The 27,500-nt window shown below is 31.8% G+C and overlaps 3 protein-coding genes and 1 pseudogene across 9 annotated transcripts in view; 1 reads left to right on the top strand and 3 right to left on the bottom strand.

Moving 5' to 3' along the window:
- The window catches only part of Ecr (ecdysone receptor), a 233,759-nt gene extending 226,441 nt beyond the window's left edge, over nucleotides 1-7,318 (bottom strand). The window contains exon 1 of one of the 4 annotated variants that reach the window (XM_087416372.1): nucleotides 7,180-7,318. In XM_087416372.1, the coding sequence (XP_087272498.1) occupies nucleotides 7,180-7,183 (4 nt within the window). In that variant the 5' untranslated portion in view covers nucleotides 7,184-7,318. The remainder of the gene's footprint in view (nucleotides 1-7,179) is intronic. The other 3 variants (XM_011070950.2, XM_087416373.1, XM_087416375.1) reach the window with 3 other exon arrangements.
- LOC147906543 (histone-lysine N-methyltransferase SETMAR-like) overlaps nucleotides 1-11,719 on the bottom strand; it is a 70,670-nt gene extending 58,951 nt beyond the window's left edge. Inside the window, exons 1-2 of one of the 2 annotated variants that reach the window (XM_087416383.1) lie at nucleotides 10,108-11,719; nucleotides 6,855-10,006 (exon numbers count right to left, since the gene is read on the bottom strand). In XM_087416383.1, coding sequence (XP_087272509.1) covers nucleotides 10,943-11,581 — 639 coding nt within the window. In that variant the 5' untranslated portion in view covers nucleotides 11,582-11,719 and the 3' untranslated portion in view covers nucleotides 6,855-10,006; nucleotides 10,108-10,942. Of the gene's footprint in view, nucleotides 1-6,854; nucleotides 10,007-10,107 lie in introns of those variants that run through there. The other variant, XM_087416384.1, reaches the window with a different exon arrangement.
- Nucleotides 11,720-15,184: 3,465 nt separating this feature from the next.
- Nucleotides 15,185-15,950, top strand: LOC147906542 (uncharacterized; annotated as a pseudogene).
- Nucleotides 15,951-15,975: 25 nt separating this feature from the next.
- Nucleotides 15,976-27,500, bottom strand: part of conu (Rho GTPase-activating protein conundrum) — a 77,478-nt gene continuing 65,953 nt past the window's right edge. For 2 of the 3 annotated variants that reach the window (XM_087416366.1, XM_087416371.1), the window contains one exon: nucleotides 15,976-16,421. In XM_087416366.1, the coding sequence (XP_087272492.1) occupies nucleotides 16,292-16,421 (130 nt within the window). In that variant the 3' untranslated portion in view covers nucleotides 15,976-16,291. Of the gene's footprint in view, nucleotides 16,422-16,773; nucleotides 26,895-27,500 lie in introns of those variants that run through there. The other variant, XM_087416367.1, reaches the window with a different exon arrangement.

The following is a 27,500-nucleotide window of genomic DNA, read 5'->3' as shown; positions in this document are numbered from 1 at the left end:
TGTTTATTGTGACTTCTGAGAATAGTTTATATCTGAATGACACGTCGTCGTACATGGATATGTGTTCTAATAAATGTGTGATCTTTGATTTTAACATTTCTACTTTTTAAGTTCTAACATGTTCAACAAAGCTTCAGTGCAATACTTCATGTTCCGTGATGGTAAGTCATTTAATTGTTTACGCATATATTATTCTAATAAGATTTGTTTTAAAAAAAAAATGTCAGATTAACAATGCTGCATTATCAATTTGCGAGTAACTTAAACATTATGGAAGACATGTGAGCTAATTATACTTGTATCATTCTTGCTGAAGAAGACTCCAAAGAGAGTCGAAACGTTCAAAATAAAGAAGACATCAATCTAACATCTGATTATTGATTGTTTACTAAATAATTGCGCCGTTTATCGTTGCTGATTTTCATTAAACTACTATATTTATCTTTTTTGTATTGTTTAAAGTTCGAGAGTCCTAATATAATTGTTATTATTGGATATCCACATATATGATCTTTATAGGATTCTTTTTTATAGGATATTTTTTTATTTTGATTTCGGTTTCGATTGAAATTGACATGTAGCCAAATTTCGGTTCAATTTCGCAAAGTTTCGATCGGATTCTACTATTTTTGACTCTATTTTTGACTCCAAAGTAATAGTCAAACCTCCTTAATAGGATAAAAATGGTGCCAACTAATAAATAATATTCCGTCTGAAATCTGAAAAATATACTTTTTTAAAATTCCTTCATTGATCGTTTTTCATAATTTATATAATATAAATTACAACGATGACTAATACAAAAATATGTTAATTTAATTATAAAATCAATTTTCTAACTACAATGATTTTAAATAATGATACAACCAAACAGGAATAAAACTAATTACGAATTACAGCATTATTTTTTAACAAGAGTCAAGGATCAAAAGCAATTTGTATTAAGAGTTGTTAGCGACTATCGTAAACAATTTCCAGATGCTGAAAAAAGAACCCTTTTGAAACCATTGCAGTTAAAAAATTGATTTTATAGCTAAATTAACATATCTTTATATTAATTATCATTATAATTTATAATATATAAATTATGAAAAACAATCAATGAAGAAATTTTAAAAGAGTATATTTTTTCAAAAAGAATTTCATTTGTTAGTCGGTATTCTTATTTTATTAATCTAAAATTTTACAAGTATTATTCATCTATAGATTCCTCCGATCGAAACTACATTTTAACCTCCAGCCAAAATCAAAAACAAATATTCGATTGTCACTCAATTTTGGCCGAAAACGAAACCGAAACTTAGATAAATCTTACTGAGAGAGAGAGAGAGAGAGAGAGAGAGAGAGAGAGAGAGAGACAGAGAGAGGGAAGTTAACAGATAACGGAGTCATATTTTTTTTTGGCCAGAGTCAAAATCGACATTTTTGGATTAATTTTACAGAGACCGCATGATTTTCAAAAATTATATGACAAATTTATGTACTTTTTAAAAAACAAGATTTTATTAAAATATCTAATTATAATAATATAATAATATTGGATTCTCAACTTTCAAAGAAATCAAATTACAGTTATCATTAGGATTACATCAAAGTACTCAAATTATCTTAAGCTTAATCAATGAGTTAATAATTAAAATCGAACAGATGTTTTTTAAACGTTCACCAGCGCGTTGCAACTTGTACAGTTTCGGTTTACTCACTGACATTTTTTCTTAATTTCGACCGAAGCCGAAATTTCGGCCGAACTTTATTTATCTATCAATTCAAAATATAAATCTCGATACGGAATCTCCAAATTCAAAACCAATAGGAGAATCTAACAGGCCAAATGAGAGGATATGTGATAATTAGTACGCAAAGTAATAAAGTAAGAATATATATAAATTCTTTTATTTCATTAATCCAAAAATCTACAAATTATAATATATAAGTTTCGACTCTTTGGAGTCCTCCTCAGCAATTACAAAACATTATATATTCCTCCTTTGTAAATTTAATTTGAGTCATCAACAAAACGGATTTGTTGTTGCAAAAATCTGTTAACATAAAATTGTCCATAAAGTGATTAAATATTTAAAAAACCAAGAAAAATAAAAAGATAACTCACTTTAGCAGATTACAAAGAAAGAATCTTAAAACTTTGGATCAAATTAAAAAGTATATGAAATTAAGCATCGTTGCATAAATAAATTAATTAAATAACAATGCTTACAATAGAACGTCAAAAACATAACTGATAAATTTTAATCTTAAATAATGTCGGTCAACAAGGTAAATATTAAAAAGGAAAGAAGGCAAAAATAAATACAATTAAGTCGCATTACACAAATAAAAAAAATCAAAACTATTATACATCCTTTAAAATCTGGAAATAAATGTGTGTGTGTGTGTGTGTGTGTGTGTGTGTGTGTGTGTGTGTGTGTGTGTGTATAAATCTTCTGTATCAGATTGTATATCAAAACCATTCTTTTGCATATGTATGTGAAGACATTCAGATATTAAACGTTTATTCAAAAAACATTAAATAGTACTTCGACATGCTTCCAATCAAAATGATGTTCGTAATTAATTTTATGCTCCGTAATCATCGAACGGTTATTAGTATTTTAATTTATATGATTTCAGTGCTCTGAAATCCTTTTTTTTTTATTAGTTTTATCTAGTTTTCAATTTCCTTTCAGTTTGTTCCACATACAATGCGCGCGCACGTCACAGGCCCTACATAAAATTTTATAGACAACATTACAATCCGAAGCGCCACTACGGTCTAAGTATTAAGATGTTGAACTAATATATATATTATTCAAACGAATGAATTAACTTCAGAAATAATAATTACGTGTCGATATGGTTGTCGACATTAACGCAATTAATCTGAAATGTAAATTTATATGTTTGGGAGGATTATTACATTTCAGATTAATTGCGTTAATGTCAACAACCATATCGACGTAATTATTATTTCTGAAGTTAATTCATTCGTTTGAATAATATATATATATTAGTTCAACATCTTAATACTTAGACCGTAGTGGCGCTTCGGATTGTAATGTTATTTAATATAAACGGTCTTGTTCCTATCTTATTTTTTATAGACAACATTTTTCTTTACGCCTCTCAGAAGAGAATGTGTTTTCGCGCCTTAATAAACCTGCCCAATTTATTCAAATTAGTGAATGCCAATTTTGTATTAAAATATTTACTAATTATTTATCTATATTTATTTATATTGTATACATTGGAACAAGTTTAGATAATGCTTTAAAAAAAAATCGAATGACAAAAAAGGATCAGCGGCGTACTGGAGTTAACCTATTTATTTTTATTGTTTAATCATTAACAATTCATCCAATTATTTAAATGAGATAAGGTCTCAAATGGCACATATTTTAAAGAAAAAGAAAAGTCCTCTAGGTCGATTTTTGTAGAAAATACACTTTAAAAATTAATGATAGTGTAATATAAGGGAAATGTTTAACGAGCTGTGGCATGGATTCCCGCTGTCCGATCAAACTAAAATTTGACAAAAACTATTTTTTTAGAGATTGGAATCATTCTAACGGATGCGACAAAAAAAAATTTTAAGATGAAAAATGGACCATCTTTATACACAGGGGGAATACTCTATTTTTGATGATAGAATCTAATAGCTGGTGTTAAGAGCTTTTCAAAATACCGTAAGAAAGTTATTTTAATATTACGTATTTTTCGAGTTACAAGGTTTAAAAGTTACAATATCGCCGGCATTAGCATTATGCAAGGTGTCCAACCGACGATTAAAATCTCTTAAATGTTGTTTAGGATCATGTCCTGGATAACATTTGTTAAGATCAAGCCATTGGAGATTGTCCCTCTTATTTTCAAGGAATATAAATAAGCGAGCCAATGCGAGCCAACACAAGTTAGGCGTATGTGAAATCGTATACTTTATTCTTGAGAAAAATTGACAAACATTTCAAGGTTTCGATTGGATCTTCCTCAGTATAAAAATAAAAATAAAATCGATGACGTATAAATTTAATATAAAAGAATGCTCCTCTTATTTTCATTTATGCACTAAAAATTCATTTTTACGTTAAAATGAAAATAAGAAGTATAACCTCTAATGACTTTGATCTTGACAAATGTTATCTAGGACTTGATCCTGAACAGCATTCAAGAAGTTTTAGCCATCGGTCGGACACCTTGGGTAATGCTAATGCCGTACTGTAACTTTCAAACATCATAACTCAAAAAGTACTTAATGAAAAAATATTTTTTTATAGCGTTTTGAAAAGCTCTCGACACCAGCTATTAGATTCTACCATAAAAAAATAGAGTATTTCATTAAAAAAAATCAATGTGACCTTGACCTGACCTTGACGACGCTACCTAAAATCAAATCAATGATACCTTCTTGGTGTCCTCCTCCGAATCATATAATTTTTGTTTGAAACATTTTTCCGCAATGTATTATTTAAAATGGGACACCTTGTGCGCGCGCGCGCGTGTGTGTGTGTATGTGTGTGCTATATATATATATATATATAAACAGAAAGAGAGAGAGAGAGAGAGATATGTAAAAAACTGATATTTTTGATCAAATTACATAAAATTCATGAAAAAACATGGAATTCATGTTAAATATATAGGAAAAGAAATAGAATTTATTTTTTTTTCTTGTTATTTCGATACTTTTTAATACTTTTGTCTTTATATAATAATTTTATCGAAGCAGAAATATGTATTATTGGCTGTTACAATTCTTGATGAGTTGATAATAGGTTAATAGATCTGTTTGCGTTGCTTGCACTCTCAGCATCTGTGCTTTCTCTTTTTTCAACGCCCGAATCTATTTTGCTAATCATCATATCACTTTAAGTGCAAAAATTTTGAGGGATTTCAAGCAATGCGAACAAATATAAAAACAAATCTAAAAAAAATATCCAAGTAAAAAACTGTCAAAGCCGAAGGAAAAAAAACCATTAAAAAAATCATTATAATTTCCGAGTTTTTTACCCTAAAATTCTAATATTTTTCTGTCATTTACATACTTCTCCCTCTTCCCCTCCCTCTCTCTCTGTACACACACACACACACACACACACACACACACACACACGCGCGCGCGCACGCGCGCGCGCACATATACACAGGGTATTTGGAAAATAATAATAAATCTTTCGCAGAATGAACTAAACTGAGAAGAAAAATGTACCATTTTACAATTTTTGCAATAGTTAACAAGATATTAATTGCCGAAAATTAGTCCAATAATTTTTTTACTTAAATACTATCAACTTTACAAAAAAAGACGAAAATTGTTTATTTTCTTTTCAGAGAACTCTATGAATTTATTCAGAATTTTTTATCAACTTTTTAGTATTACATTTTCTCATTTTTACTGTCATTAAAAAATATAGTATTAAAAAATTTTGAAAAAATTTTTAAAAATTCTTAGAGCTCTATGAGAAAAAAATACAATTTTTGTCTCTTGCAGTTTTTTTGTAAAATTAATAAAAAGTTAATAAAAAAGTTGATAAAAAAATAGTATTTGAATAAAAAATTATTGAAGATCAATTTTCGGCAATTTTTAGCAATTAATATCTTGTTAACTATTGTGGAAATTGTAAAATGAAACTTAAATAGAGGACTTTTTTTCTCAGTCCATTCTGCCCCTATGCGAAAGATAATCATTATTTTCCAAACATCCTATATACATACACACACACACACATACACACACACACACGCGCACGCACGCACGCACGCACGCACACACATTCTTTGTATTTTTTATTTCATGTTGTTCATATTATTAATATTATTAAACATTATATTAAGATAAATAAATAAATATAAATTATGCCATTTTGTACTTTATTTTAAGATACAAAGTATATATATGTGTAAGTGCATATCTATAATATTATCCTCTAATAATTAAAATATGTTAAAATATATCAATAACAGTTTTCAATTATTTAAAGAACGCTAATTATTCTATTGTGATGCATTTGTTACTAATATTAAGTTTTTAGATATCTCAAGCGTCATAAGGAGAGTTCTGTCTCCTACCTGCGCAATCATTCTCATTGTAGGATGCGTCTTAGCTCGAAGGCCATGCCGAGTAAATGAGTAGCAGATGTGCGAGAAAGAGATACCGAGGAGAGAAAAGCAAAAGATGCGAGAAGAAGAAAGGTGGAGAAAAAGAGAGAGAAAATTAAATCAATCTTGCCACAAACACAAGCAGAAAAACTAATTTATCCAATTACAATTTAGCTAATTGGTCATTTTAAACAACTTGCTGAAACATGATATTCAATGTAACAGAATTTCGGTATATTATAAATAATACAAATACATTAAGAGACTGTACTCACATAATGGAATACGTAGTGTAGAGAAATTCGAGTAGGATTCTGATCCTCGAAGTGTGTGTCGAACTCAAATGGCACTTATAACACATTCATTGCACGTGTAACACGTCACTTTGCTTCTTCATTTTATCACTATATATGTATATACGAGGGGATGCAAATTAAGAAATCATGGACATTAGTCCCCTAAAGAGAAAAGCATAAAGGATAGGATCACGAATATCCGAACGTCCATTTAACCTCACCTCTTGCAAAAGCGCAACTGATTGGTGTGTCCTCGTTACACTCTACCATTCGTCACTATCCAACAAACACACACACACACACACACACACACACACACACACACACACACACACACACACACACACACACACACACCCATTCACACGCGCGCGCGCGCGCATTCTCTCTCTCTCTACTTCTCTTTTTTCTCTATTTTTTTTCGTTTTTTTAATATTAAAAGTGCATTTCTAATGCATTTTGAAAAAATTTTCAGTTGTCCGATAAAGAGAAAGACTCTAATGCTTATCATCAAGAGAGACAAAAATAAATAAATAAATGGATGAGTGGATAGATCGACAGATAAATAAATAAGCAGATAAATGGTTACATAGATAAATAGCAGGTAGACAGATGGAGGAAAGGTAAGACAAAAAAATGAGAGTGAAAGGGATATGAAGCATGAGTATATATAAAAGAGAGAGAGAGAGAGAGAGAGAGAGAGAGAGACGCATGTAATGTGACAGAAAACAGTGATATTGCACAGTGATTGCCGAAAAATGTTTTTGCTAAGAAAACGCACGATGACACTTACACATATCACAAACTCCAATATAACTGCTGAGAGTACATACAAGCGCGCAACTACGATACTCATTTACGCCGGCGACGTGACTCGCGACTCTACTGTCGACAGTGTCGACAACGAAGGTAGCGCTGTGGCGATGGCGGTGGCGGAAATAATTGATAGTAGATAGCGCCACTGAAGTACTATTAAAGACCGTCGGCCCTGGGCAAATGTTCGTGACTACGGCCCTGCGCACAATAAAAGAAATAAGAAATTAGGAATAAAAAATAACGATTTGTATTTATCAGAAATCGAATATGTCAGGATCCACGGTTTCTGATAGGTTGAAATCATTATTTCTTGTTCTTAATTCCTTATTCCTACCATTGTACGCCTATTAATGGGGCCCTAGGGACCTGAGGATAATTGAAAAATGATGACGTTACTGACAATTAATAAAAGTTTATGATCATATAGTATACGATATAAATATTAGGTCATTTAAAAAGTATCCGCGGTTTTTTGTTCAATTTTTGAATGAAAAAACCGCGGATACTTTTTAAATGACTCATATCTCGATAATATATTATTAAATTCATAATTTTTTTATTGTATAAATATTGTATAAATAAATATGCATACTTTATTGCTATAATATCTTACATATTGCCGAAAAATTACAATCCTATATACCCAAATAACCAAGTGTACAATACTCGCACCAACCCGGACAAAATATTATACCACTATTTTACTGTTTTTGTACTCCCACGAGGTGGCGTAACAGTACAAAAAATGGTAGCAGTACAAAAAGGATACGGATTTTGTTTTTTTTTTGTTTTTTTCCCTTGGCGTTGTAATTAACTTGTGTGCAATTGCTATACACTCATGTTATAGTACAGCGTATTAACTCTGTACCTGTACTGTTTAGGTACACCATGGTACATAATTAATATCGTATTAATACGACATACTACTTATCGATAGGAGAGAGACCGTTGGATCTTTATTATGACGTCGAATAAAACAAATTTCTTTATGTTGAATTAATAAATTATAAAAATACTACATGCATGAATCTTGTTTTAGTTGCGATATTCGCAATAAGAAAAATCTTCTGAAGGCTGATACTGAAGAACGATTTTTTTTTTGGAAAAAGACAAAATAAACATTCAATTTTATCCAGTTGTTATGCAATATATTTTGTATTAGGTGTACAACTTTGCTTCCGCTGTTTTCCTATAGATGGCTTTAGCGATAAGTAGTAGTCGAAATAAATAGATCATAGACGTCATACAATAAACTTGGGCACCTGTCAATCATAACCCCATAGAAACATTATCGATTTGTGTCTGCATCATAAAGTTATTCTCGATTGAAAATGTCAATTTACCAAATTCTCGTCATTTGCAGGAGGTTTTAATTTTCTGCTTCAATATGAAGAAATCTGCGGCTGAGGTTCATCGAATGCTCTCAAATACTTATGGTGGCCGCTATTAGTGTATGATTTCAACGCTTCAAGAACGGTGATTTTGATGTTGAAGACCGGCATAGCGATGGAAGAGAGAAGGTTTTCGAAGATGCAGAATTGGAGACATTACTTGATCAAGACTCATGTCTTCGAAAATCAAGAAGAATTAGCACGATCATTGGGAGTGACTCAACAAGCCAAAGTCAAAACGCCTCAAAGTCATGGGAATGATTTAGAAGTAAGGAAATTGGGTGCTGTACGAGTTAAAGCTGAGAGATGTTGAACGGCGTTTGTTTGCTTGTGAATAGCTGCTTGAAAGGCAAAGAAGGGATTTCTGCATCGCATTGTGACTGGGGACGAAAAATGGGTTCATTATGATAACCCCAAGCGCAGAAAATCATGGGGAGTTCCCGGCCATGCTTCCTCGTCAACGGCCAAACCTAATATTCACGACTCCAAGGTCATGCTCCGCATTTGGTGGGACCAGCTTGGCGTAATGTATTATGAGCTGTTAAAATCGACTGAAACAATCACAGGCGATCAGTATCGAACGCAATTGATGCGTTTGAGCCGAGCATTGAAAGACAAACGGCCGCAATACAACGAGAGACACAATAAAGTGATTTTGCAGCATGACAATGCTCGACCATGTTGCGAAAGTAGTCAAGACATACTTGGAAACGTTGAAATGGGAAGTCCTATCCCACCCGCCATATTGCTCCCTCTGACTATCACTTGTTTCGATCAATGGGACATGGCCTGACTGACCAGCACTTCCGGTCTTATGAAGAAGTAAAAAATTGGATCGATTTGTGGATCGCCTCAAAAGATGACCAGTTTTTTCGACGTGGGATTCGTACGCTGCCCGAAAGATGGGAGAAAGTAGTGGCCAACGATGGACAATACTTTGAATTATAAATGTATAACCAGTTTTTTATAATAAAGCCTCGAATTTCGGGAAAAAAACGGCGGAAGCAAAGTACACCTAATATATAAAAAGAAATCAATAATATTGGATTATCTAAAAAGTATCCGCGGTTTTTTGTTACTAGATGTGTGTTGATGGTCATATATCTAGTGACAAAGTACCGCGGATACTTTTTAGATGACCCAATATTACAGTAACTGACTAGAAAATGTTCAGTTGAACTGCATAAATTTCTTTCAGGACCATATTGGCCAGATGTGTCATAGTTATACATCCATAATTATATGAGTGTTCGTGGATCATCGAAATGTAATTTCCATACGATTTCAGAAGTCAAACATATTGGATGGCGGTATGCAACCGGATGAGTGATGGCGCGGTTTCATGGTGCGGAATTGGCGCAATGCGGAATTGGCGGAACGCTCGTGATTGGTCATGGCTTTATTCCGCCGATTCTGGAATGGAATGGTTTTCTGTTGCGTAAATTTATTTCTTTTACGGATTCCGCCGATGCCTGCGTATGCGTATGCATGTACATATATTTATAAAAACTAACCTCGTTAAGCTGGTTTAAATGGAGAAAACTGTCTCTTACAAGCGCAATTAATCATCATGCTAAGGCATGTCCGGATTGCTTAGGTGTTCTCCAGGTGTTATGTCACCCTTGTTTAACTTTCGGGCTGTTTTCCAGTTAGAACACAGAGACGTTACACTGGGTTTCACTGTGTAAAGTACTTGTTGGAACGCAGTTTAGTTTCGTAGTGTAACACCAGAATGCATTGCAATTTTCCATTCTATTCTTATAATTATATTTAGTGTATTAATAATAGATTTATGATTTTTATTTAGACTTAAGTTATAATTTTTTTCAGAATTGATGATTTTTGAAGGTTTTATTGCAGAATAAATACTAAATAACTTTTTGAAAAGTTGATAATATTGACATATTTTACATATTCGTACTTAGCTCATGGTGGAAGGGATAACATGGTATGTGTAGTTCGCAAGCATCTCTCTCTGAGTCTCTGCCATCTCTGTCTATAAATGTCGATAAGAAACTAATGCTCATTTCCACCAACATAGATTAATTTTAATCTCGGTTCAACTTACTCTTCGTCTTTTTCTAATCTTTAAAACTAGAATAAGACAAAGAGTACATTGAACCAAGATTAAAGTTAATCTACGTTAGTGGAAACGGGCATAAGGCTGCTAATTGTGAAACGCTAAACATGAGGCGATATTCATAGTACGTTTTTATTTTAAACTATTTTAAATAATGTCTTTTAAGATGCTAATACGAGGGGTATCCAGAAAATAAGTTCCGTTTTTTTTTACAAATAAAGTTTTTATTGAAAAAATCTAAAATTTACATGGATAATACTTGACAACTTCTAGTCTTTTTCTACATAATTCCCGTCAATCTCAATACATTTTGTATATCTGGAAACAAGCTTCGAAATCCCTTCTGCATAGAAACTTCCCGCCAGTTCTTTAGTCCAGTTAGTTACAGCTGTCTGAACTTCCTCGTCGCTTTGGAAGCGTTTTCCGGCCAAGGACTCCTTCAGTTTCGTAAAAAGATGGTAGTCCGATGGTGCTAGATCCGGGCTATACGGTGGGTGGGTCAAAACATCCCAACTAAACTGATTCAAAAGTGCAGTTGTTGAAGCAGCGTTTTTCTGAAACGATCTCATGGATAAGACTTCGGGATATCTCTTGTGGAGTTCATCTAAAGTTAAACGACGATCATTGCGAATCGCATTTTCAATTTTTGTCGTCAACTCATCCGTGATAAGGGAGGGTCTGCCTCTCCCACTTTCGTCTTCAAGCGAATGTCTTCCTGCCTTAAATTCTCGGACCCATCTCCGCACCATAGATTCACTCATCACACTCTCTCCATATACAGAAACAAGCTGTTTGTGAATATCAACCGATTTAAAATCTTGAGCAAAAAGAAACTGAATGATGCCGCGCAAAACAACTCGAGAAGGAATCGGAATGGAGGTGGCGGGACGCGAAGTGGAGGACTCCATTTTGATAACCTCTCCTGACCGTGTTTCACGAGCTACTGACGCCGAACACCGCTCATTCTATTCGGTAGCTTCCCCTCTTCAATGCTGTGTTGCCAGCTCGCTCATACATCGACCTTACTAAACGTATAATACAAACGGAACTTATTTTCTGGATACCCCTCGTATAATCCTCGGATCGACTTATAACATCTTAAGATTGTACTTAAGACAGTCGCGAAACAGGTCGGTATTCATACTTGATTCTAACACTTAAAGGTGTCTTTTCACGCTGCGGCAGCAAAAATGTCATCCCGTTAAAAAATTTTTCATGCATAAATATATATAAACATACAAAAAACACGCATAAATATTCATAAACATGTACAATTATATATGAAATATGTCCATACACGTTCATACATTCTTTTTTTTTTATGAAATTACTTTTTAGTGTAATAGAAATAATAATAGTAATGTGAAAACATAATTAAAAGAATAATTTTGTTTGTTTTAGAAAAAAACAAGTTTAAAAAATATTAAAAAATTGCTCATACATAATTATGCATAATTTTACATATAATTATACATAAATAATTTTTTTACATTTCTTCGAACTTGATTTTTTCAAAAACAAATAGTGCGAAAATTACCATTTTTATTATTTTTAATGTTTTTACATTACTATTATTATTTCTATTACACTAAAAAGTAATTTTACAAAAGAAAAAAGGATGTATAAACATGTATGGACATATTTTAATTAATATAATTACACATTTATGAATATTTATGCATGTTTTTGTATGTTTATACATATTTATACATATTCATGCATTTTTTTATCGGGACGTGATGCAAATTTTTCATAATTGCTTCCGCTGCATTTGTTACGCATGAAAAGGAATAATGGCAACAACATATGTGTTAAAGTTTAATCTCAAATATATGTCTTTTTTATTTGCTCAACTCGAAAATTAATATGGAAAACTTAAAAAGATAAAAACTTGTGATTATATGGCAACTGTTAGACCAGAATCAGACTATGCATTGAAGATTGAGATTAAAGATTAAAGATTGAAATTTCAATGAGGACAAAGAAGTTTTAGCTCCTTTTATTCTGATTGGTCAAACTTTAATCTTTTAAGCAAAAGGTAGTATAAAAGAAGGGCAAAGAGCCAATGACGTATATAAAGAAATTATAATTTAGATAAGCAAACTTAATACAAAAACAATTAAGATACAATAAAATAAAACAAACGTTTCAACTCCAATTGAGTCATTTTCAATGCCATCATACAGTAATATAAATGTCGTTCTGAATTAAAAATTCGTACATAATCTTACAATATTCTTACAATTCCTTAACAAAAATTTCTTTCTTCTTTCTGTGTAATACGCTGTGAGTCATTTTTATCAAGAATTAACAAAGTCATAAGAAAGTTCTTAGTAAATCTGTTAAGAGTTCCATAATACAAAACGAGAAAAAAATGTAAAATGTAGTCCATTTCGTGGTACAACAAAAAAGTCTTTTTAATTTAATAGGTTATTATAAGCAAATTCGCAAAGGTAACGAGCATCTGACTTAAACGATGTCACAAAACGAAAAAATTTTTCAACTCCAATTGAGTCATTTTCAATGCCATCATACAGTAATATAAATGTCGTTCTGAATTAAAAATTCGTACATAATCTTACAATATTCTTACAATTCCTTAACAAAAATTTCTTTCTTCTTTCTGTGTAATACGCTGTGAGTCATTTTTATCAAGAATTAACAAAGTCATAAGAAAGTTCTTAGTAAATCTGTTAAGAGTCCCATAATACAAAACGAGAAAAAAATGTAAAATGTAGTCCATTTCGGCAAAATATATTTTGCGTCGGAAATGCGTCATCTCATGTAAAATTTTCAACCAATAGCAATGAATTGCTGCTGCAGCGTGCTGCGTATAAAAAGTCAGCTTAAGACTATCTTAAGTACTGTCTCAAGATGTTATAAGTCAATTCAAGGACTGTATTAACATCTTAAGACATTATTTAAGACAGTTTTAAAATAAAAACTATGAATATTGCCCATTTAGCGTTTCACAGTTGACAGCTTTAGGCCACGGTCCGATTCACGCTCACAGTTCTATCAGTGACCTAGTTTTCACCGAGGGTTTAAATCGAATCAGAATGTAAGAACCAATCAACTACAGTCGAGTATTCCCCCTTTACTGTCGAACGACAAGGAAATGATTGTAGTTGGTTGATTCTTACATTCTGATCCGATTTAAACTCTCGGTGGAAACTAGACCAGTGCTTACGACATTAACTCGGTAAAAAATGTTTCATGCATGAATATGTATAAACATACATAAATACGCATAAATATTCATGTATAAATAAACATGTATAATTATATATGAAATATGTCCATATGTTATGTATGTTATATATGAAATATGTCCATATGTGTCCTTTCTTCTTTTGTAAAATTACTTTTCAGTGTATAGTAGAAATAATAATAATATTGTGAAAACATTAAAAATAATTAAAAATGACAATGAAAATTAATTATGACATATTTTATAAGTTGGAAAACATAACCTAATAAAAGGTAAATAGAAAGGTATATGGTTCGCATAATAGAAGAAATAATATCAAGAATTGAAGTAAATATTAAATACTAGAAAAAGAAAAAATTATGAATAGAGATTAAACGTAACGCACAATAAATACAATTAATAATAAAATATGATTCACAAAATATATTGTAATATATCTCATATTCTATTTGTATCCATTAAGTATTTATATATTCATTTTCTAATTTTTTATTTCTATATATACATATATATATAATATTTAATATTTATTCCTATATTTGTTCTTAATCTTTTCTATTATGCAGGACTTACATTGTAACCTAAAAAGATAAATATCTCACCCGACGATTAGTAAAAAAAAAAAAAAATAAAGATAAATGAAAAAGTTACATTACTGCAATTTCTTGAATTTTGTTGCGAAAGTAATGATGAAGATTTAGAATTTTTAATGAATATGTCTTCAAATAATGACGAGAGCGAAGAGAAAGAAGTAGAAGATTTTATTACAGTTGTTGACTTAGGTCTAAACAGAAGAAGTGAAACACAAATTAGACCTTGCATCAAAGAATATGTGGAAAGAATTGTTTCTAATTATATCGCTGAAGAATTTAAAACGCACTTCAGGTATAGTTAATGATCATTGTTCGAATTCAAGGAAACATTATAGTATCATAACAATGATTATTTTAGAATAATTGTTAACATAAATTACGAAATTCCAATTGCTTTATTTCCTACAACCTTTGAATTCGTATTAGAATTAATAGGACTTATATATTAATAAAATCACTTAGTGACAGAAAGTCATTATATCAGTCCAGAACAACTTCTGTTAGCTTATGAATGATGGCAACACCTGATTCATATAGATATAGTAACATATCTTAGCTTTTCATAAAAAAAAAGAGAAAAGTTTTTTATTATATCATTTTTTTGTTATATGAAATACGAATTATAGGTCTATATGTGTGAAATTCAATGTAAGAAAAGTTACTTGTATTATAAGAAAAGTTATTTATGCCTTACACACTCTTGTTCCATGAATCATTCATGGCTTCAGGATGAGAGAGCAATCAAAGTGATGAAAGAATTTGAAAGAGCTAGTGGATTTCCTAAACTTATAGGAGCTATTGATGGCACGCACGTTAAGATAATAGCTCTACAGGAGGGTAAACAATCATATGTGAACCGCAAAGAATATCATTCAATCCACATACAAATGAGAATTTAAAAACTATCTTTAAAAATAATTGGAAGTTTTTATTAGTTACTATTATATTTTATCTTTTTAGGTAGTACTCAAAAATTACTCTTTAAAAGTGTTTTGGCTGGGAATGTTGGATCGGTGCATGATGCATGTGTTTTTCGGCTCTCTGTGTCAGACAATATATTAAAAATCCATAAATCTATTTTCCTAAAGATTCTCATATTGAAGATGCTGCCTGTATGTTAGTCATCCTCATATCATGGTATCTCTTAAGGATAATAGGCATCTCACACAGTCAGACAAAAAAATTTTAAAATTTGTCTTCAGCAAGAATTTCAATTTAAAGAGCAATTGAGCTGTGGAAAGTACGCTGGAGAAGCATTTTTGATTGTTTGACCATGATCACCATAGAAAAAATTCTTAAATGCTTAATAACTACTTGTGTATCATACAATTATATTTGTATATTGAAAGGAAATTTGATGGACTTTAATCAAGCATATAAAGAAAATACGGAACATTAATATCTACTAAAGTAGAGGATAATAATGCTAAATGACAAAGAATTATGAATAATTTGATAATGAGGGTTAATTAATGTTTTTAACCTTATTTAATGCAACTTTTTTTACAGCAGATTTTATTTACTTTATTAATTACAAAAATGTGTTTAATAAAAATAAAATGCTTGAAATGCAACTTAATTCATATGTATATAGCTTATTTAAAATATAAATATTAACACAATTATGAAAATATAATATAACCTTAATTTTAATATTTTTAAGCGAAATAAACATCATGCGCATGTAAGATTGCAGAGTTGAATATTTCTGATGCACAATTTGTGAATGTAGCACGATTATATGAACTAAATATCGATTTACTATCTGAAGTTGAAAAGTGGACGTTACCCTCAGAAAAGTGGACGTATTACCCTCAGAAAAGTGGACATATTACCCTCAGAGCTACGTAGTTTACATCCACTTTATCAGGGGGCAGTAGTGCGTGGCAACATATTGCGGTTACAGATTTCGTGCCGGCATGTCCTCTCTCAGGTTTTTCTCTGCTACAAAGGCGTTATGGATTGAAAAAATTAATAGAGAAGATTGGAATCTCTCAAAAAAAGATTTATATGTGAAGATATATACACAGTATTAAATCAAAATATATAAAGTATTGTTCTTAATGACTGAAAATTGAGTATTTATTGCCTCAGCAAACGAGAATGGATTAAAATGGATTGAAATTTTTTTCCGAATGCGTATTTTAAATAGCGCAAATATAATACTTTTTTTTTTATTTAATTGGATTCAATTGGATTCAATTAGATTTAATTGGATGTAATTGGATTGCAAAACTGTATTTCCTATTCAAAATTTTGAATTGAACAGTATTCACAATGCATAGAAAAGCTAATATTATTTTTAGATTGAAAGGCATAGAGATATGCTCCATGCAATTCCTATAATTGAATAAAAATGCATTCAGAATTGAAAAGCATTCATTTTAAACATTCGTGAATCAATATTTCTAAAAATCTGAATCCATTTCAATTTATTTCAATCCATTCTCGTTTGCTGGGGCATTAACATTTTATAGATGCATTTTTCTGATGTGGAAAAAATCTCATATAAATGGAAAACGGAAACTGAATCATAATTAGTACTAATAATTTTTCAATCATAGACACAGGCAAATGATACTTTAGCAGAAGTAAGTAATGATCGCATTTCTCATAAGTAAGACTTCTCATAAGTATGTAATAAACGCTACGAGTGCGATAGCATTAATAAAATTGTTAGAGACATTTTTGTAAAAGTGAGAAATTGGACAATAATTGTGTGCTACAAGTATTGTAACACTTGCACATTGACATACAATTAAGTCTAACAAGTTTTCGGTACATCGAATTGTAAGAAATGCTCTTAGAATTCAACATACTGAAATAATTAACTGAAATTTGATGTATGTCAATAATAATTTTAATTACATGCTTATTATAATTATTGTCTAATTCGCTCTTTTATTACATTTCTCTAACAATTTTATCAATATAATTAAAAAACAATCCGATATTCAAAGGGTTCAATATTCATTTTAATTTTATCACTCTAATTTATAATTTAACAAAATTATCATATTTAAAGTCTATGAAAAACGAAGAGATAATGTAGTAGACGGGAAAAGTAAGAAGAAACGTGTTTTTATAAACGTGAATTTGTCCGAATAGTATGCACCCTGCGCGTAAAGCGCTCGCTTGAGTGCCGCTCCTGCCCGTCTTCTCTACGCAGCCCGTGATACGTTAACTATTTCTTCTTGTAATTTGAAAACTAAGCTATAGGCAAAATTTTCACAAAGAAAAAAATTTTAGAATTAAGTTAGGAATATGACATTTTAAAGACTAATGATTTCTGAATCACCCTATATATGTGCGTAAGTCGATTGGCCTAATAGCTCATGAGAAAAATACACGCTCGATTTGAAAACAGTCGATTTTGAAAAAAATGCGTTTCTCATGCATTTATGAGATGAATAATGAGTAATTTCAGTAATTTACCCTTAATCGGCTATACCAGCCGTATATTGTAAAATACCTTCCTCGAAGAGTTTGAGAACACATTAATCCTTAACGGAAATTTTGAACGAAATTTCACAGATTAGGCTGCGTTTGGAAGCATCACCCAAATATTTCCGCATATCGTTTTATTCTTATTATTTATTCAATCAATGTTAAACAAGGAAAGATGATATATGAGGATATCCAAGTGATGTTTCCACGCATCCTTGATTCTAAAAGATCATCCTGAATTACATACCATCTGGCTGTATAAAGTAAGGGCCATGGCACACAAAAGCTTAAGGCAGTAAGCGTAAGCAGTAAGAAAATCAACATATTGGATTGGCCACTGCTTATGTCATAGCCTTACTATACAGGACTTTACAGTGATTGGTCAATTTGTTTACTGCTTATGTATTACTGCTTAAGTTTTTTTGTGTGCTATGGCCCTTAATACTACTTGATGCAAACCGTTCGCTGCTGGACGTCATAATCTCATCCCCTAAACCCTTGTAGTTCAGTCAATTTAACGAATTTCATTTTAACATTTTAGGAACACATTTTTAAAACTTCAAATTACAAGAAAAAAAAATCAATTTTTTGTCGCGTTAAAGTAAAATACTCCCTTAAATCCCATTCAACGACTCTTGCTTGTCCCATTCCATTTATTGGAATAGAAGCAATAAAATTCACACAAAATTCAAAAGAATAGTATTCTTTTAATATTTTCATAATGACATTCTTTCTGTCACTATAATTTTTTTTCGTAAGCTTCTGAAATTTTATCAAAGTTACTTTTTCCGTAATGCTTTTCTTTTATGTAGGTTAATGTTCGGCTGCGCTCGCTGCATTTTAAAAAAAAGCGACTGTCACATAATGCCCCCTAAAGATCCTACAATCAGAGTTTAATGAATGTGGACCAAAAATAGTGGATAAAAAGAGATAACAGATATTGCTTTTTCGTATGAATGCATGCGCAAAAAATGTTAGAATACGTGACAGGCAATACGTGACAATACCTGAAGAAACCAATCGAATTGATCAATTGGCCGAATTGTGCAATTGTAATTTGTTAATTTTCTCTTTTTCGGAACGATTTTTAATCTTTGACACAGGTTTTACTTATCTGCTTGTAGCTATTGTTACGTCCAGACCTCAGGATTTTTTATTTCACGGAAAACGAGAATTAGGAGCAGCATTACTAGATGTGTCGCTTTTCTGGCGCATGCGCATTGAGAGGAAGCCTCAGTAACATATTAAAATCGTAAGAAAATAGATATTATTAGAGCCTTTGTTTCAAATTTGCAGTTGAAATGAAATACGTAAAATAGTCTCTCCCTAGATATTTGTTACTTTTCGAAAAGAATCTTTAGCAATGTCTCTCGGTCAAAAGTATATGAAAAAAATATCACATTCGAAAGACACGACGAAAAACGTAAACATTTTTACAAGATATCATTTACAGAAAAAAATAATCCCATGTTAAAATTATACGTCTCAGTGTTAAAAAACTAATTTTTAATAATATAAGACAAATGGCGAAGTGACACGTGTTTCCTTATTTGCTAATTTGAATACTTATTGACTCGTACTATCGAATAATATCATATTATTAATTGATTCTTAATTACTGGGAAAGGGGAAAGAAATTAAAACGTATTTAAAAAAAATCTCACACTTTATTTTTCAAATTGATGTAATTCTTTTGCATTGCTTCATTGTGACATTGCGGCCATCAATTGTATATTTTAAATTGTATATTTTAAATACATTCTGTAACGCATACTTCTTAGCATGTTTTCCACATCGTATAGTATTAGTAATATTTAGATTATTCAAAGATTTTATATCTTCATAATCAACGTCCAAAGTTTCAATGGTCATGTCGTCACTATCGAGTATATCAGTTAACTATTCACATTTTTGACGTCCTTTAATGACGTATACAAGAGCCTTATTGTCATTCTCTTCCGCACCGATTATAGCCATTATAATCAGACGTTTTGCTATGTTGTACGGGATTATTCCGTCTTCCTATTGCAATCCATGGTGATAAGCATTCAACCAGGAAGCGCAAGAATTTTCGATTTTGTCAAGATATTCCATGGCATGGAACATGTAAAATTGTAATGAGGAAGAATGGCTCCTTTTCTCAGCATCGCTACTTCCTTCATAACAAATCTTCTTCCAACAAATCCTCGCAGATCCACAAACGTTGGTATGGCCATAGCGAACGACTTTTTGAGACTGTTCAATCGGGAAAAAATCTTGACTTTTATCCCTTATATCGAAAGAGGGAGGGGGGGGGAGGTATTATTCTTTCGTGAAAACAATAATTTACGTAATCTTGAGTACTACGTTAGAAATTGAGCTGTATTCGATCACGCGGTCGTGTATGATAAGGCAATAGGCTGTAGTATAGGATAGATTCTTTTCGAATTCAAATTCTAATCGTATATCCGGTGCCACTCTTGACGGACTCGTTTTGTCGTGAGTAGTCAATTATTAGAGTAAAACCTCTCAAAAAGTAGTTTAATTGGAATGACGGTTCATTTCTTTCACGAGGGATTTGATAGTAAGACGTACATACATATCATCACAAAATAGCGGCTCCGCGTTTGTCAAAGTCTAGATTCAGATCACTTATGGATAAAATTCAGAATTTAGATAAAGTTTTACATTGGTTAATTTATAGGTGTCGAAGTAAGTTTTACGTGCTGTCGTAATATTTTTTTTGTCAGTCTATAGATCGTGGTTTTTCTAGTTGAATAGTAGTCTTAATGGCCCAGGAATGCTTTGTTGTATTCGGCAATAGGGAGTATTCGTACGGTTCCCAAGAACGAAAACTCATACTTAGATATCGTCCACTTTCCAAGGCTCGTAGCATGGATAGTTTATTAACTTCATTCAACGTAAGGCATTCGCCATTGTACTTTGAATAATTCAAGTGTCGGCTCTATCGTTGAATTTCTATGTAATTGTTACCAATACGCGCTCATATCAAAATCAATTTGTGACGAGCGTTAATTACCACACATTTGTAATCTTCGCAAAAGCCTAACAACATTCTGATCGGCACACAAAAATTAAAGTATCCGTCGTCTGTCATTAGACTTTTCGCCAGAGTCGAGAAATCCCGCATTATGCAAACTATATGCGATTTTATTAGAAAACATTGCATAATCCTCTTTATAAGACTAATCATTCCAACGTTTTTACTACGGTCTCCATACCACTGAATTCATATGGAATTTCATCGAACATGAACGCTACGCAATTATATCCAAACTTTAGTCGGTTTTGTATATCATCGTTCTCCATGTTACTGCCGAAATACGAATTATTTGACAGAGCATGATCTTCATCGGATAGACATTTCTTCATGTTGATCATTTATTTCTTCATCCATCACTTCTTCTTCATCCTCGTGAAGTGCAAAATCCATTAAGTAATATAGTAGTAGTGATATAACACCGATATAACGTTGAAGAAACTTCAAACTTAACTGCTGACTGCATGAGTGTATCTTTTTGTTTTTATATACTATGATTGTCATTTCTTTAATGCTGCTGCATGTCTTAACGTGTCTTTAACGTGTTTAAACGTGTTTTCGAAGAGCAATTTTATTGCAATCACAACGATACGCTAAAAATTCTTATTTGAAAAGAGTGTAGGAACAGATATATGTTATTGTTAGTATAATAAAAAAGGTTCGATTAAAAAAGCTTGATATGATCACTTTAGGCAAACAAAACTCAATATAGTCAGTGTGCATTCTTATGATACGTGCCACACCAATGGATCAGTCATTTAGTTTCCACTGCGGTCATTGTAGAAGAAATATCTGTGAGGGTATTATACATATATACTTTTAAAATGTTAATTGAGGGTTGTGAGTTTCCGTTACTTTATGTGTACAAAAAAATAGATAACAATATTGTGTCGATGATGCATTTAATTCGCAGTAGAGAACTTGGATTACGAAACGCGCTTACTCGTAATACTAATACATGGTGCTGTGAACTTAGACGATCGAATTAATTTAATTTAATACATTTGTGGCACTTACTATGCGAGAACCTCGTATCCGGTATCCTTCAACCATATTGCAACTATTCTTCAAAGTATGAAATATCTAAAAGAAAAAAATCCCCACTTTGGGATATGTAAAAAAATGTGGAAGGGAGTACTATTTAAAAGAAGAACCTGGATAACATTACCGCATCAGTCTCAAATACGGATTCGACGGACAGCTATCGCTAAGATATTAGATTATATATATATAGATTCTCCGAGAAAAAAATCTTAAGCTATGAACTATTACGTTCTGATTCAACAGCGAAGGACAGTAAGTTCAATTAATAAAAAATTTTGGATACAGATTTTATATATTATACATTTTTTCTACGTATCACTTACCTTCTATTTCTTTCACAATGTATCTTCGAAACCTCGCTATACCCTTCAGATGGTCGTAAGACGTAATCAGTAAGGAAATCGTAAGATTGGATTCGCTACTGGCCTTATGGTCTCTATCATGATTGGCTAATTCGCTTACTGATTATGTGTTACGGTCTTACGTTTTTGTATGTGCCATGGGCTTAATGCGTAGACTGATATCGATATTCTATCGTGATTCAAGAAATTTCAATATCGCGGAGAATGTTCAACAATAAAACGAGGCCGGATTAAATATTTACTCGATGAGAAATGAAATATTTTCCGCGTTGATATTTTTACATCTACATTATTTTTCTACTCTTATAATTAATATTCCGGAAATAGCTCGATTTACGTATTTCGAGCTTTGAAAAGTCAAAAAGTTTTTTGAAAAGCTAAAGCAAATATAAAAAGCCATAAGAAATCAAAACGAAAAAAGGCAATTAATAATAAAAAATAATAAATCAACAAATGAAAATGTGTGGAAGATGTGTGCCATGGCCTTATGTCTATACGTAAATATATAAGGTCGATTCTTTATTCCATATGCATCAATTCAAATAGTGCAGGAATAAAGAATAGACTTTTGAATTAGGCATACATGGAAGATCGATCTCGGGTCTTAAGAATCGATTCGTCGATTTAATCGGAGCTTAAAAATCGATCTAAGAAATCGAGAATCGAAGGTATAAGAATGATGATCTCTACGTACCAGACGTTAACGACATTTTCTAAAAAATCGATCTTGAATCGAACATTCCTAGACAAAATCTGTTTTGTGAGCGATTGTGATCTCCTCGTTAACGTCTGGTAAGTAGAGATCATCGGAGTTAATCCATAATGTCGTCATCATCGCTGTCAGAGTCGCGAACGATCAAATGTAGGCCTTCAGGGTTGATTTCTTCCCGTTGTCCCTTTTTTTGGTATCTTAGGCTAGTGATGGGAATCGTATCGATTCTGGAGAAAGGCTCGGTTCCTAAGCCATCGAGAGCTATCTCCCGTGGGGATTGATGCTCTTATGAATAGTTTGATTCGACCGAAATTATGAGGGGATTGTGGAGTAGTGATCGTCTGGTTAGGTTCACCCTACTGCTCTAATCGGAGCGCGTTTGTACGTGATTCATTGCCTATTTCATCAACGAGAGGATCGAGGATATCGGCGGAGTAGGAATCCCAGAAGAAGGTTCTGAGAGAGGTCTAGGTTTTCTAGGTTTGTCGCTAGTAGATTTTGATGGTGCTTCGATCCTTTGCTGCTCCCGAATACTACCGCTGCTAATCTCGCGGAACCACTTCCTACATCTATTTCTCTGTCGTCACTATCACTGTCTAGAGCCTTTGCCCTATTGACTATAATATAACTTCGAGGTGTCGAGCGGAGTGAAATGTACCCGATAGTTGTATGATCTGATTGGGTAATAGTACTGCGGTCGACGCGTTGACTTTCTTGAAAGGCTTCCAAAACCAAATAAAAATCGCTAATTTTAAAGATTTTTATTTCTCTCGAAATCAAGCAACTTTTTTTTTAATATTTTTGATAAAAATGCATTATTTCCAAAGAATTTTATTCTATTATAAAAAATGAGACACTGTGTATAAAGACTATAGTTAATATTGAGAAACTATTATATTTTTTACAAGAAAAATCATTTTTTGGTATTTTAAATCAAAATCCAAAAAGATTAAAAAAAATTAGTGAATGACACTAATTAAAAAAGATTACTTGTGAGATATTACGAAAAAAAAGTTAAAAACTGATTTACATACAAGGACTGATTTTATCCCTTGACTCTTTTAGCACAGTGGCATCATGGGATGCTACCTTTTCCATAATCATTTTCTAAGTAACTGGAATAGTTTTCACTCAATTTTCGAACTTTTTTGTGTTTTGATATCAATTATACATTCAAGAATAAGAATCGATGTTCAATAATTCAAAATCATGAGTGATTTTGTTTGTACAAATAAACAAATGTTGAAAAATTGCAATTTTTCTGGAGAAAATTCATTATCTCCAAAAAATTCTTAGAATTTCCATGCTAAAATCCCCATTCAAGGGATTTTGAGATCGCTGATTATAAATCTGACATTAGATTTTCGAAATTCAAAATGGCGGATTCAATATGGCGGATCAAGTTGCGATAAGTAATATAATTTGGATGGAAGTAGGTACTCGTTGAAATAGTTAAAAAAAACAAAAAGAAATATAAAAAACGAAAGTAGGAAAAAAATGAAATATATCAAAAATACAAAAAAAAATAAGGAACTATATACTTGTCACGTCCACGCCGTTAGTTCCGGAAAGCGAGAATTAAAAGCGTGTATTGGATTGTCTGTTTTGAATTTTATAATTCTATCTACAAAATCATTTTCAATATTCATCGGTCATGTTTGACCTTACAACTTTGAATTTCATAAATCCAACTCCAAAATTGTAACTAGCGATTTAGAACTTACGAGTACCTAGTTTCATCAAGACCAAATCACTTTTTACAAATCGGTCCGCCATCTTGAACGCGTCATTTTAAATTTTGAAAATCTGACATCAAATTCGTAATCAGCGACGTCGAAAACCCTTGAGTAACAAATTTCGACTCAATCCTACGTAGAGAAAAATGTGTGCGTTAAAACCATTTCTCCGCACTAACTGATAGTCTAAATTTATGTATATATGTAACTTACATATATATATATTGTATAAAAAAATATGTATATATAAAGTTTGGTCACAGAATTTTACGACACTTTTCGAGATTCTTGTCGGTTTACTTGCATACAAGCGCTGTGTCAAAAAATTTAGGACATTCTGTAGTGAAACATTTTATAAGAAACATTTACGCAATATTTGTTTTCTTTGGCACTTTATTAACAATTTAAATGGTATATACAAAGTCTTGTAATAATATGGCGTATTAAATGATAAAGATAATACATTCTTTATAAAAATACATTACAATTATATATATATATATATATATATATATATATATATATATAGACATAAAAAGTTTTATCTTTCTCATAATATTACTTTAAATGTAAGTTTTCGTTGTTCTATATAAAATTTATAGACACAATATTGATGTTATCAGATAAATACGAAATAATTATGATCTCGTAATAAATAATAATAAATATGACATTTTTTCATAATATATATTTTCTTCAAAGATTCAAAATCCTCAAAACATTCATATATATATATATATATATATATATGTATATATGATAATTTGATGGAATCCAATATATATTAGCTGTAGTAAAAAGAAATCCATTATTTTTACTACACTTAATACATACATAAATTAATCGAAAAGAGATATCTATTTTGAATAGAGAACTAAAATTAAAATTTCTTAATGAGGTTTCACTAATTACACAAGTGACAAAATATCAACTTTTTTTAGACCTGAAAATAAACAAAGTTGTTTTTAGTATATTTTGATGCGTTGATTACAAATATGATTCCAAAAATGTCGTATCATGTCAAGTGTTTAAGATATTCTAACTTGAAAGTACAAAAAATGGCGGAGAAAAAGTTGTGGATTTTTAAAATAAAATTTAAACAAAAAATAGACATTTATAACAATTTATTCAGTCAACGATGTATTGACTGTCTCGATCTGAAACTTGTTGCCAACGGTAGGGGCTTGATGCCACTCTTGTAAAATCCTTGAGACTTGTGGACAAAAAAAATCAGTGAGATGCTTTCAGACGACCTCCATTGAGTCGAATCGTTGACCGTCAAGATTGATGGCAGCGAGCGAAACAAGTAGTAATCATGATGCAAGGTTTCTGCGAATATGTGCTGCATCGTTTTTTTCAGCCAAAGCTCTGCAATTTTTTTTCGTGATGAAAGAAATGTGATCGGGCGTTATCATGATAGAGGACCACACCCTTCCTATTCGAAATTTCTTTTGCAATAATCTCTTTGCCTTATGCAATTTGTCGAGTTCAACGCAGTATTTCTTCGAATCTATCGTTTGGCTCTACTGGAACAGCTCGAAGAACAATATTCCTTTATAGTCACACCAAATGATTATGCTGAGCATAATCTTCTACGAATATAAATTAGGTTTCGCCACTGTTTTTGAAAACTCGCCCGGACCGCAGTACGATTTCTGCCGCTTGATGTTTTTGTAGACGACCCATTTCTTGTCTCCAGTGATGATCCGTTTCAGAAATGGGTCTGGAGAATTTACTTCAGAAGAGAGATTCACACACGAAAATCCGGTCCATGATGTTTTTGTCAATCAGTTCGTGCAGCACATATATCAGTCTTTTTCATGCCAAGCTTTTTCAATCAGTCCGCAACGATTGTATGATGAATGCCGAACTGCTCTCCGCAATCTCTCGAGCCATTATTCATTAAGTGTCACTCTTCAGTACAGATAGGAGTTGCCGCATTTGACCGTTCAGAGCGTAGTGCATCTTGGAGGTTAAATTCTTCGGAACGGAAACAGGAACATAAACCATCTTTCGCATGTGTCCGCTTAAAGTTGAGGCACTATACACGGCACATATTTCGCGCTTAGCATCCACCTTTAAGAAATAAAAACAGCAAAATATTGGCGTAAATGCAATTTTTGCTCTTCCATTTTATTTATATGCCATTTTACGTACATGCAAAATACGTCCGACCAAAATAAACACTTCTGCTAAATGTCACGTAGCGTGACTGTGATCAAAAAATGTGTGGCAGACTCATTTGAATGATACACGATATCTATTTTCTGACATTAGCATCTATTAAAAAAAACCGCAGAACTTTTCCTCCAATTTAATAATTTGCCATTTTCAACAACCTATATACAAAATGTCTAACAATTCTTTTTTCAGTATCCAGATGTTATATTAAACTATTATTTTTACTATCTAAATACGAGAAGCGTACTACTTGACAGTCAAAGATGTTGAATTAATACATATTTAAAAATGAATTCATTTCAGAAATATAATTGCGCGCCGTTACTCGGACTTTCAACGCAATTCATCTGAAATATTAATAATCCCCCCAAATTTAATCTTAAAAAACTGTATTAAATTTATTGCGAAAAATATTACATCGACCGGAAGTCGAACTCAGATCTCTAGTATGCCGTGCAAGCGTCTGAAGACTACTCTTCAGACTACCAAGGTCTTAGCAAT

This window comes from Acromyrmex echinatior, unplaced genomic scaffold (genome assembly GCF_024713525.1).
Source record: "Acromyrmex echinatior isolate Ae372 unplaced genomic scaffold, ASM2471352v2 Scaffold21, whole genome shotgun sequence".
NCBI classification, from domain to species: Eukaryota; Metazoa; Arthropoda; class Insecta; order Hymenoptera; family Formicidae; genus Acromyrmex; species Acromyrmex echinatior.
The sequence above is the reverse complement of the archived record's forward strand: the minus strand, read 5'-3'. Positions and strand labels throughout refer to the sequence as shown.